Source organism: Sceloporus occidentalis, unplaced genomic scaffold, assembly GCF_023333645.1.
Source record: "Sceloporus occidentalis isolate IW3139 unplaced genomic scaffold, rSceOcc1.0.p SCAF_197, whole genome shotgun sequence".
Classification (NCBI taxonomy): Eukaryota; Metazoa; Chordata; class Lepidosauria; order Squamata; family Phrynosomatidae; genus Sceloporus; species Sceloporus occidentalis.
Genome location: NW_028317177.1, coordinates 524,242 through 536,740, shown reverse-complemented (window position 1 = coordinate 536,740; position 12,499 = coordinate 524,242). Strand labels below are relative to the sequence as shown.

The window sequence follows — 12,499 nt, the reverse complement described above, 5'->3', positions numbered from 1 at the left end:
TTTAACTCCTGACAGGGAACTTGGCCTGTTTCTCTGCTCCAAGAGTTAAAGGTCTTTAACTCCTGACGGCAAACCTCGGGATTTCCGCTCCCATGCGAGTTAAAGGGTCATGCGAGTGAGCAGCATCGCAGGGGTTAACGGAGTAGAAATCCATAGGTTTGCCGTCAGGAGTTAAAGGGCCATAAGAACAACTTTATTGTTCGCCTGCAGGGGCCTCCTCTGGCATTAACCAATAGAGTCGTTCAAACAATGCCATGTTGGTATGTTCAGTATTCGGGCTGAACAACGGAAATGCACCCTTTGTGTTCGTTTTCATGTTCACCCGAATACGGGTGCACAGTTCTAGTACAAACCCATTATACAGACACAGAATCTGCAGCCATTGGGTTCAGGTGATATTATTTGTTTTTTGCTCAACTTTTTTAGTGAAATATATTACTGGTTTTGGATAGTGATAGACTTGTGAATTTAAATTTGCACAAACGTTGTGTTTAACAAAGTGGTCTTGTTTCGTGCATTTGTAGGAATCTCCAATAATGAGGAGGATCTCCAACCAAACAAATGAAAAATAATGGCAACATTGACAAAATTTGATTAAGATTCATCCATTCATATGCCATGTTGTGCCATTATTACAAGTTGTTTTGGTGCCATTACAACCCATTTTGGTGCTTTAATTAGATAAGAATTTGGTAGAAGTGACCAAAATATTGAAGAGGGGTAGTCTCATTTATGGTCATGGTTGTGATTGTGTTTTTTTTTTAATTCTGTGGATTTACATAGCAGGACATAACAATCATCTGTTTCTTAGCAGGTCTAAAAATTAGGTAAATACAGCCCGAGATGAACAACAACACATGACATATTACACAGTGTCATGGTTTATTCAATAAAAATAAAGCCAAAATGCAGAAGCCTTAAGGAACGCCAACTACCTTCTATTACTTTGGAAATTCAGTAGATGGGTGTGTCTGTCTGCTTATACCTGCACTGTCTCTGTTGCTGCTGTGGTTTAATCTCTTTGCTTACTCTGAGGGATGAATGATTTTCATATCTTTCTAATTTGGGGGAAATCTGTACCTTCTGAACCGTGTGGCTGCATATATCTACCTGCCAGTGTATTGCCAGCAGCCCACTACAACTGCCATATCACTTTACTTACTCTGAGGGAACAATTAATCAAAATAGTAAGTTATGGAGAAATGCAGTCCCATAGCATGCGGCTGATGTGTATGTATCTATTGGTGTAGTGCTACTGTTGCTGGTGGTCCTTTGATGCAAAATAGAGTCTGGGTCTTTTCCTAAACCTTGAGATGGTGTTGCTGTAGGAAAAAGGTGAGTCCAGAGGCAGCCCCTGCAGGCCCCAATAGATTTTTTAAATCCTGGTGCCGCAACTTGGCTTCAAGAGTAAAATGTCCGTACAAACCACCAATAGAGTCATGCGAGTGAGCCTATTGGTTGCCTGCAGGGGCCTCCTCTGGCATCAACCAATTACTGAGCAACTTGGACAGACATGCGCTCAGGCTGAATAATACCAGTCTTCACCTGATCTCCTGATCTCATCCCATCACAGGTTAAAACTAAATTACTTAATTAATTTTAACTATAACTAATAAAATAAAAAGTCATCCACTTCAATCTTCGAAGGTCATAAAAACTCCAGGTTTGCAATTTCATGTAGTATAGCATTTTGTAAGACAATGCATAGATAGATATAGATAGATAGATAGATAGATAGATAGATAGATAGATAGGCAGATAATCTAAGCTGCTCTTTGTCCACTGTTTAAAGCTTTACTTTTTCATTGCATTATATTCAAACAGTTAATTGTTATTAACAAGTAAATGATCTCTTGAGACACACATGCACAGTTTGAGAATTGCAGAACTAAGCGTTTTTGATGGTGTCATCTATCTAAGCTGAACAACTTGGGTACCATAAGACCTACAGCCAATTAATATTGGGGTCATAATTCTTCTATTTCTTTGTTTAAAACAATGTATACTAAAAATACTTTGTCCATGAACTAGAACATATTTACGTGGACATTTTAGACATATCTTAATCATAGTTTAAAGCGGATATTTCTTGTATAAACATATTTTATTTAAAAAAATGTTTATTTTTACGCATGTACATTTTCAATTACAGAGATAGATTTTTTTTTAAACCTCACTTTTCTAGTGATTGCCTTACCATTTGAAGTTAGTTCTCGGATTTCTCCATAGTCAGCTGAAAAAAGTAAGCAAATAAGGAAATGTCATGTAAACCTAAAACACAGTATTTTTTTCTTTCACATTAGTTTTAAAATTCTAAATATTATATGATTTAAACTGATTTACCAAATGGCAACAGATTTCATGAGTGACATTGATAATCACGTCTGTTATTTCTCATGAATATATTTATAAGCAACACAACTATGTATATAACATATATAATACATATTTAATATTTGTGTGTACCAAAAAATAAAGGCCATTTTCTTTAAGTAGATTTGACTACACAGCCCACTGAAAAGTCTAATCATATAGATACAATTTCACACTGCATTTCTATAAAAGAAAAAATGTAAAAAGGAAATATACATTTTAAAGAAAAGGTAAGACATCATACTGTATACAAGGTCCAATTTATTTTACATTTTCTATTATATTATTGCTCAGGGGATGTGTTTTCTAGATGTTTTCTAGGAGAACGTTGTTATGTGCTCAGTGTGAAACAGTATAAGAAATGTATCAATCTCAATCTTTGGCTCCAAACTTCATTGCTCAAATTGAATTACCGTATTTGCTCGATTATAAGACGAGGTTTTTTTCAGAGCAAATGCTCTGAAAAATACCCCTCGTCTTCTAATCGGGGTCGTCTTCTAATCAGACCTCAAATAGAGGTCTGGTTATGAGACTAAGATCCAGATCCCCCGCACCGCTGCAGGGGACCTGGATCCTCCTGTCTCCCCCCCATACACACACACACTTACCGGTGCTTCCTGCTGTATTGCCGGGGCAGCGGGTTGACGTCTACGCGATCCGCGTAGACAACGTCCGCTGCAGCCAGAAGGAGGTGTGGCTAGCAGCGGGGGTTGTCTGAGTCCGTCGCGGATACCTTCCCCGACTGTCAGAGATCAGAGTTCCCCGCACCGGTGGGGGAAGGTATCCGCGACGGACGCAGACAAACCCCCGCTGCCAACTCCACCTCCTTCCGGCTGCAGCGGAAGGAGACGTCAACCCGCTGCCCCGGCAATACAGCAGGAAATTGGAAGCACCGGTAAGTGTGTGTGTGTGTGTGTGTGCGCGTGTGTGTGTGTGCGTTAAATGGGGGCATAGGGCATTTCTGGAATGCCTTATACCCCTATATTCCACTCTGGCACTTAGGGGGTTAAAAGGCATATTATGGGGCAGAGTGGCATATAGGGAGGTATAAGGCATTTCAGGAGGCAGAGTGGCGTTAAAGGGGCATTTAATGGAGCACTCTGCCTCCTGAAATGCCTTATACCTCCCTATATGCCACTCTGCCCCATAATATGCATTTTAACCCCCTAAATGCCAGAGTGGCATATAGGGGTATAAGGCATTTCTGGAGGCAGAGTGCTCTATACAATGCCTTTTACCTCCCTTAATGCCACTCTGCCTCCTGGAATGCCTTATACCTCCCTATATGCCACTCTGCCCCATAATATGCATTTTAACCCCCTAAATGCCAGAATGGGATATAAGGGTATAAGCCATTTCTGGAGGCAGAGTGGCACATAGGGGGTCAAAAGGCATATCATGGGCCACAGTGCCATATTGGTGTGGCAAGCCTGGGGGCAGATGTGCGTAACTGGGGGACAGGTTGGAAAATACAAGGAAATAAAAACAAAAAAAATATTTTTCTCAATCATAGCTTTTATTTAAAAAAATTGTTTACATGAATTAACATTTACTGGTAAGACTTTTTTCCTTTAGGGTCGTCTTATATTCAGGCTTTTTCTTTTTTTCCTAAGTTAATATTCAGCTTTTGGGGGGTCGTCTTATAATCGAGCAAATACGGTACTTAGTGCCGTGATAGACTGAATTAAGCTCTTGATTGACATCAACTCTCAGCTCCAACAAGAACTCCAAGGTTGCCAAAAATGTAAATGAAAGCTGTTTATCCCAGAGTAGGAAGTTAAAATATTTTGCTAAAAATATATATATTAGACTTGTGTATTTGTATTAATTGCAACAGCCCATACATGGAAACTCATGAAAAATGCAACATCCTTCTGGGAGAAGAGGAGACCACAGTAAGACTAGCAGCTGACTACATCAGTACCTGCCATGGAATCAGGGACTCTATATGACCCCCTCTTTGTTACCTATTTGTATTTTATTTGTACTGTTTATTTACTTTATGTAATACCCCAAATATCTTATATGGCTTTGGCAATGCTGAAAATGCTCCAAACCACTATTACTTTACCCTCCCCTCTCACCAGTCTGGAACATCAGGGACTCTAGAAACTAAGTAACTTCTTAGAACCTAAATGGAACCAACCACCAAATAAACAAGGTCTATTTTCCCCTACTGTGCTAGAGATGAGACCGTATTAAGAGAGGGAGAAAGCCCCCACCAGCTGTCTATCCTAGCAGTTAACAAAACAGAACTTTTCACAACTTCCCCAGTGGAACCCTGCATAGTATAATTTCCACAAAAAAATTAAACGTTAAACGAAGAAGATCTTATTAACTGACAGCCGACAGAAACTTCCACCGTGTACCACCAAATCTGCACACAAAACCACATTTCCTATTCCTTTGGACCTGTGTTACCCATTTCTGCACACACCCACACATGTAGCATGTATTCAAAACATTTGAGAACCTCTGAGTCCAATATGTATCCTGAACTCTGTAACATAAAACCCCTAAACCTGGACATAGTATGTGGTTTTTACATAATGCATGAGCATCAGCTCTTCAACTCCAATCTCTTCTTCCACCTATGCAAACCATACCCAATGGCTCATGTTGTTGTGTTGTTGGGGGTCAAAGCCAAGACAGGACAATATACACAATATCTGAGAAGAAAGCATTTACTATACATGTTGCTAGTGTATCACATAAGCAGCATAGTATCCATCTCCCACACCAAGTACTATCCATGATGCTATTTTTTATCTTACCTAATGGTAGTTTCAGGAATGATGGTGCTTCCTTAAAATAGTAAACCGTAATAGCAACATTATCGCCTGCATTTCGTAACAAATGAACCTAAAAGGCAAGAAACATACATCAGAATTTCTACACTACATATTTTTATATTTTAGGTATGTCTGTAGATTAAGATAAACCCAGGGCTTGTCCTACCATATAGGCAAACTAGGCAGCTGCCTCAATCTTCTTCCCTGTGTGAGAAATATGTGCATGCAAGAGGGATCACCAGAAACATAGGTCGCCTAGGGCTATCTATGGATAAAGTAACTAATGGGCATAGGTTAGCAATTTCTATTATGTGTATAACAATAATATTGCATTATTAATGCATAGTTATATAAACTTGATGTGTAAAAAAGAAATGCTTTTATCTGTGCATATTTAAGAAAGTATTTTACACCTGTAAAACAGGGAGCCAATAAACTAAAATAATTTCATAGGAGAGGCTTGATTTAGCACCTTTAAACCATAATTGGTGGTAACATTGCTTGAAAATCCATGGTTCCTGGTTGACTAACCCCCAATTGGAATTGTGGATTCCAGAATGAAATTACCAAAATATCTATACACTGTAGAAAGCTGAAATAAACACAGCTTACACACCATACACAGAGAGGAAAAAATCACAGGGCTGTCTTTAATTCAGAGCCATCAACAACCAATGTATGAATGAGTATGTATTTATATACTATGTAAGTGGAGCAAATATGAGACATGCCGGCTGTTTAGGGGGTTAAAGATGGCACAGGCTGACTGCTTGGGACAAAGATGGCACATGTAAGTCGTTTGGGGAAAAAATTGCAGAGACATGTTGTTTGAGGAAAAAGGTAGCAAGTCATATGCGTCCAACCGGGGTGCTGGGTAGGTCCTGTGGATGCAATCTGGGCACTGGAGCAAGTCCTACGTGTGCTATCTGAGATCCAGCACTGAGTTTGTATGTGATTTTTCAGTTAATCTATACATGCAAAGCTGTGTTTGTGTTATTGAGTTCCTCTATACCTGCAGTGCTATGTTTCAATGTGTTAATTATTAATACCTGCAAATACAGAATTTGTATTATTATTATTATTTGTCTTATTCAGTTGATCTATATCTGCAATGCTGCGAACTACATGTGGAAGGAAAACAGAGGCGTGGTACAGTAGAGCCGGGAAGAAAGGAACTCTGGGGGTGATGATGGTAGAGAGGGCACCGTGGGGTGGCACAGGGTTCCTAAATATCTAAAGCCTGCAGTCAATTTTTTTTATTGGCATGTTTTAAGATAAAGTTTATTTACTATAATATTGAGATACACTTCATGGAGCCTGTGGTAAATAAGACATACAAATAGCTTATATTATATGCTGTATTTGGAAATGCTATTCCAAATGCTGCTACACAATTGTTTCTTTAAAAATACTATAGGAAGAAGATGAAAACTGGCAACAAACAACTGGGTCTAGAGTGGTCAGCGTCCTTTTTTATCCAAGTAGAATTTACAGTATTTGAGGATATCTTATCCTATTATTCTCCAGAGTTATATTTTATATGGGATTGTGATATATTCTACAGAATACATGTGTTCTGTATTACACAAGGGAAATAAATACAGTCCATAGGTGCCACAAAGATCCATGTGCTTTCCTTGAATCATTTGTTCTATAATATTCAGTTAGAGCCATATATTTAATTATTATTAACTAAAATCTTTATAGTTAGCATTAATGTCTCTCCTATAAAAAGCGATAACACCTTCTAAATCTTTGTAAAACTACCAAAACCTGTCCTTGATAATAAACAATACAAGTAATATTCCAAACAGAAAAACCCAAGATGATCATAAATATACAGGGCATGAAACACATTTCTTATTTATGTGGTCATCACAGCCTGTTTTGCTCACAGACGGGAACAATAAAAGTAGATATTGAAGTCTGAGATCCAAATAATCTATTTGTGATTGAAAAGACATTGCTTTTTGTATTATTATTATTGTGGTCTGTTGCTGCATTAAAAAGCAAAATAGGTGGTGCAACAAACCAACAGAATGGCATATAGTGCAAGTATATGCAAGCTGGAAAAATTACAGCAACTCTGGAATGTATTTGGACCTGCAACTCTGGAATTGGGTGTGCAAATTGCACCCCACCTTATCAAGACGAATCAAAATTAAAAAAATAACTATATTTGCAGAAAAATGCACTACCTACTCCTCTACTTCTAAGTATCCCAAATTGGTGAAAGAAGAACATTTAAATGCATCTTTGGGGCTTTTTATTTGCTGTATGATTTGTCTTTTAATATTAATTTTTAGGTGGATGGTCCCCTACAATTATATGTATATTGCGCTCTTTGGCTACCAAAAGGGGGGACGGTGATTTTCACAATTCACCCCAAAATGTGCACTGTATGAACCTTGACCAACCACCCCTTCTTAGCAGTATTGTCCTAGGAATGGTATTTTCTAGACTTATGCATTTATATTTGGGCAAACATGAAAGCGAACATGAAGGGTGCTTTTTCGTTGTTCAACCTGAATACTGAAGAAACAAACATGGCGGTGTCAAAACGTACACGAAGATGAAGACACACAACACAAAGAATCTTTTTCTTCATCTTCATTAATATCTCCAACTAATCTCCCTGGTCCCTTACACCTCTAGCCTACCTTATCTACGGAGCATGGCAGGGGTAAACAGGCGTGGAAATCCATAGGATCGCGCAAGTAGTTAAAGGTCCGTGCAAGTGACAGAGGAGGCCCCTGCCGCTTACCGATAGAATCGATCTTATGGACCTATAACCTGTTCCCTCCCCTGGCCAAGTTTCGGCGTCAGGAGTTCAAGGTAGGTGCAAGAGACACTATTGGTCGTCAGCAGGGAGCTTCTCTGGCATCAACCACTGAATGAGCTTTTTCTAAAGTCACTCTTACAGAACTTTATCTCCTGGAGCAGGGAGACTCCCAGGCCAAGTTCCGCTGTCAGGAGTTAAATGTCTGTACAAGCGACTCTATTGGTCGCAGGCAGGGACCTTTAAAATCCTGGTGCCAAAGCTGCTGCGTATCGCGTTAACCCCGTATTAACCCCTTCTAAAAAAAAAGACAAACATGAAGCTGAAGACGAACACAAAGAGTTGGCCAGCGCTCAAGTCTAGTATTTAATGATGTGAATAATAGTTAATAATGTATTTATTTAGTTTGTTTGATTTGATGTGTAAATCTCCATCGTACAGCATTAAGGAAAATTGCTATACAGGTCATGGTAATCGGAAATCAACCCTTATGAACTTGATGTTAAAATTAGACTTGGGCACCGGGGGGCTCTTCGTGTTCGTCTTCGTGCTCGTCTTCAGGGGAAAAAAAACTTTGTATTCCGCGAATATTCGCCTTCTCTTCGGGCGAATATTCGTGGACATTCTTCGTGTTCGTTTTTTCTTCGTTTTCCCCGGTTAAGGGGTTAATACGGGGTTAAAGCCGCTCTGGCGCCAGGAGTTTAAATGCCCGTATGAGCAACTCTATTGGTCGTCAGCAGGGGGCTCGTCTGCCATTGGTTGATGGCAGACGAGCCCCCTGCTGGCGACCAATAGGGTCGCTCATACAGACTGCTAAACTCCTGGTGCCGTAACTTCTCCGGCAGATCCCACTGGTCTCCCTGTTCTAGCATTTATTAACTGATAGAACAGGGAGACCAGTGGGATCTGCCGGGTAAGTTGCAGCATTGGGATTTTAAAAGTCTGTTGGTCGCTCGTACAGACTTTTAGGCTCCTGGTGCTGTAACTTACCCGGCACATCCCACTGGTCTCCCTGTTCTATCAGTTAAATGTCCGTACGAGCGACCAATAAAGTAAGTTGTAAGGGTAAGTTGCAGCATTGAGGTTTTTAAAACGCCAATGCTGCAACTTACCCTCCAGATGCCACTGGTCTCCCTCCCTGTTCAATTAGTTAAAGACCAGTGGCATCTGCAGGGTAAGTTGCAGCATTGAGGTTTTAAAAGTCTGCACGAGCGACCAACAGAGTCGCTCGTGCAGACTTTTAAAACCCCAATGCTGCAACTTACCCTGCCGATGCCACTGGTCTCCCTCCCTGTTCAATTAATTAAATGTCCGTACGAGCGAACAATAAAGTTGCTCGTACGGACATTTAACTAATTGAACAGGGAGGGAGACCAGTGGCATCGGCAGGGTAAGTTGCATTTAAAACCCCAATGCTGCAACTTACCCAGCACATCCCACGGGTCTCCCTCCCTGTTCAATTAGTTAGTCTGTGCCGGGTTAAATGTCCAACATTTAACTAATTGAACAGGGAGGGAGACCAGTGGGATGTGCCGGTTAAGTTGCAGCATTGGGGTTTTAAAACCCCAATGCTGCAACTTACCTTGCACATGCCACTGGAAATCCATAGGTTCGCTGTCAGGGGTTAACTTACAAAGACCGTGCGAGTAAGCCTATTGGTCACCTGCAGGGTCTTCCTCTGGCATCAACCAATTGGTTGATGCCAGAGGAGGTCCCTGTAAGCGACCAATAGGCTCATTCGCACTGCCCTGTAACCCGTGATGGCGAACCTGTGGATTTCCACTTCCGGGAACTGCCGCGATGCCGCGAAGACAAGGTAAGTTAGAAGGGGGGAGGAGAATGGTAGATGAAGACGAAGACAATCACGAAGATCTTCGTGGTGTGTGTCTTCGTCTTAGCCTACGTTTTACCGCCGCCGTCTTCTCTTCGGCGTGTCTTCGGAACGAGCACGAAAACACACTCTTCGTGTTCGTTTACATGTTCGCCCGAAGACGAATGCACAAGTCTAGTTAAAATACAAAATTTACTCACAAGGAACTTGTATGGACATAGGTAGTTCTTGTACTCTGAATCGGTTTTTCAGCTATATTCTTAATTAAACATTTTTTAGATCAAAAAAAGTTTAATGACGCTTGAAAGGAGACCAAAATAATAAAAAAAACTATGATTATTATTATTATAAGTATTATTATTTTTAAATTATTCACCAACTTTTACCCTAGTACTGAACCTCAAAGATTATGTGAGCATATGCAGAAAATGAAAAATAGAAAAACAAAGAGTAAAAAAATTCTTCTAATCATAGCAAGACAAGGATAAGACAAGCTTACAGTCAATATTTTGTCCAGTGCAGGCAGCATATGATCAATGTCAGGCTAGGCAAAGGTTTGAGGTGTTTAGCAACAAAACAATCTAAGAAGTAACTATATGTTTTATTATCAATAATTGAATCTGTCCTCTTTTATATTCCATGTTCTGAATTGTTGGCTCATTATAATTTACCCGTTCTATCTTATTAGGATGCACATTATTCCATTGCTCATTGCAGTGGCAATATTTCTCCTGGATGGTCATGCTGTTTGAGGTCTGTATGTTTCTATGCTAATTACTGTGTTAATAAGACTATCATAGACGATTTAATTATAAAAAAAAAATGAATAGGTATCTTTAACTAATCAGACAAAATCATGTCCCCATGTTGTATAATATGTAGAGTAACTAATATACTTTGACTACTTAATTAAAATGTTAAAATAGGAAGCACTTCAGGATAATTAAACTGCAATCCGGTGAGGCTAAAAATATTTTACCTCCAACACAGATATAATTTACGTCATTCTGCAATTAGTTTATGAAAGTTATAAGGCAATAATTATACTAATGGAAGTATAATTAACTCTTTGCAAGCTTTAAGGACATAGCAAGCCCTGGCATCATTAAGATGGTTAAAGATGCCAGCATGGAAAATAAATAATATTGTGTTAATAGCATGACATATAATAAATGTATTGTAAGAGCATATACAAGAATGATTTATGTATGCTTCATTGTTTAATTCTTAGCTTCTGTCCAGTTCTGTAATTATAATAGCAAATTTAATTGTGTTCATGAATATATGTTTGTACAGTATGGTAGTCAAGATGTGTCTATATACCATTATATACCTATAAACCAATCCATGTGATTAATTGCTTAGGGGAGAATATAATTTCCATATACTTCTTCCCACCCCTGTATTAAGCGCTGCGTAAACTGTTGGCGCTATATAAATAAAGGATAATAATAATAATAATATTTAGGATTTCATCCGTGCTGTACCCCTTCTATGGAATTCCTTTCCACGTTCTATCAGACTTTCTCCTTTGTATGCGACTTTTAAAAACTCCCTGAGAACCCACTTTTTTCTTCCTAACACTCTCAGCCAACATCCTAATCAGGCCATCTGAACGCACCTCTAAAGATCATCCTGACTCGAACAGCCCATTCCCATCTAAGCAGTCCTCTCCTACTCTTTCACCTCCCCTCAATCACAGACTGCATTGTAAGTTTGCAAGAGAGAAATAATAGAGATGATGTGAAGCGCACCTCAATGATTGCAAATGTGAATCCAAACTAAAAGGAAAGCAATATAACTAAAAGTAGAAAGCTTCAAGGCATTTGACACATGTCCCACAATGTGTGTATAGATCAAAGGAAATCAAAAGGGCAAAAATGCCGAGCTCAGAATGTATAAATGAATTCAAACAAAATATAGTCAATCAAAAGTAAGGATAAAACTGATGCAGATAACTTTCTTGATACAATGTATATTATCCTTCAGTCCTTGACGACGATCTCCTCCAATGCATGCAAAGAAAAAGAAAGAAGAAACAAATGGTGCAATATGTTGAGTGTAGGGGGAGTTTGGTTGAAGTGTAATTAATGGGAATCAGGTGGGCTTCAAATGAAAAGAACAGGACAAAAATACTATATGGAAGTGTAGCATTGTCAGAAAAAAATAAGGGAATATACAGGGAAAAGAAAAAAGTGGACTCTTGCCTGATATAGGGAGCTGAAATATATATATTTTTTAAATCCTACCAGCAAGCAAGGATGAACAGAGACTTTTTAAGTAGCTTACAGTTTGTTTTTAAAGTTAATGGTATGTGTTTCAAATGAACCCGTTATGGTCATTATTTCCCAAATGTTTCTTTACTTGAACGTTAGATATGTAAGTAGTACCAAACATTTCTGAATATAGAATATCAGATTACTTTACAGCATATGCTCTATAGACTTAATCAAAATGATATAATGAAAAATAGTTTTTGACAACATTTAAAAGATAAAGCTGTACAACACAATGTTTATACACCTGTAAAAGTGAATATTTGAATAAACATGAATTTATGAATAATTTAGTTACATTTAATACAGTTTAAAAGTATAAGATTCATCCATATTTGTGTAACTTTGCAACCGGTAGAATTATGCAATATTACAGATTTTACCAGAAAATATTCTTGCAATAAAAAAACTAAAAAAAATTGAAATACAAGATTTACATTGTTACTGA

General features: G+C 38.7%; 1 protein-coding gene across 1 annotated transcript in view; it reads right to left on the bottom strand.

Moving 5' to 3' along the window:
- The window catches only part of LOC149278227 (gamma-2-syntrophin-like), a 93,635-nt gene that overhangs the window by 62,482 nt on the left and 18,654 nt on the right, over positions 1-12,499 (bottom strand). The window contains exon 8 of the mRNA XM_089502173.1: positions 5,148-5,235. Within this exon, the coding sequence (XP_089358299.1) occupies positions 5,148-5,235 (88 nt within the window). The remainder of the gene's footprint in view (positions 1-5,147; positions 5,236-12,499) is intronic.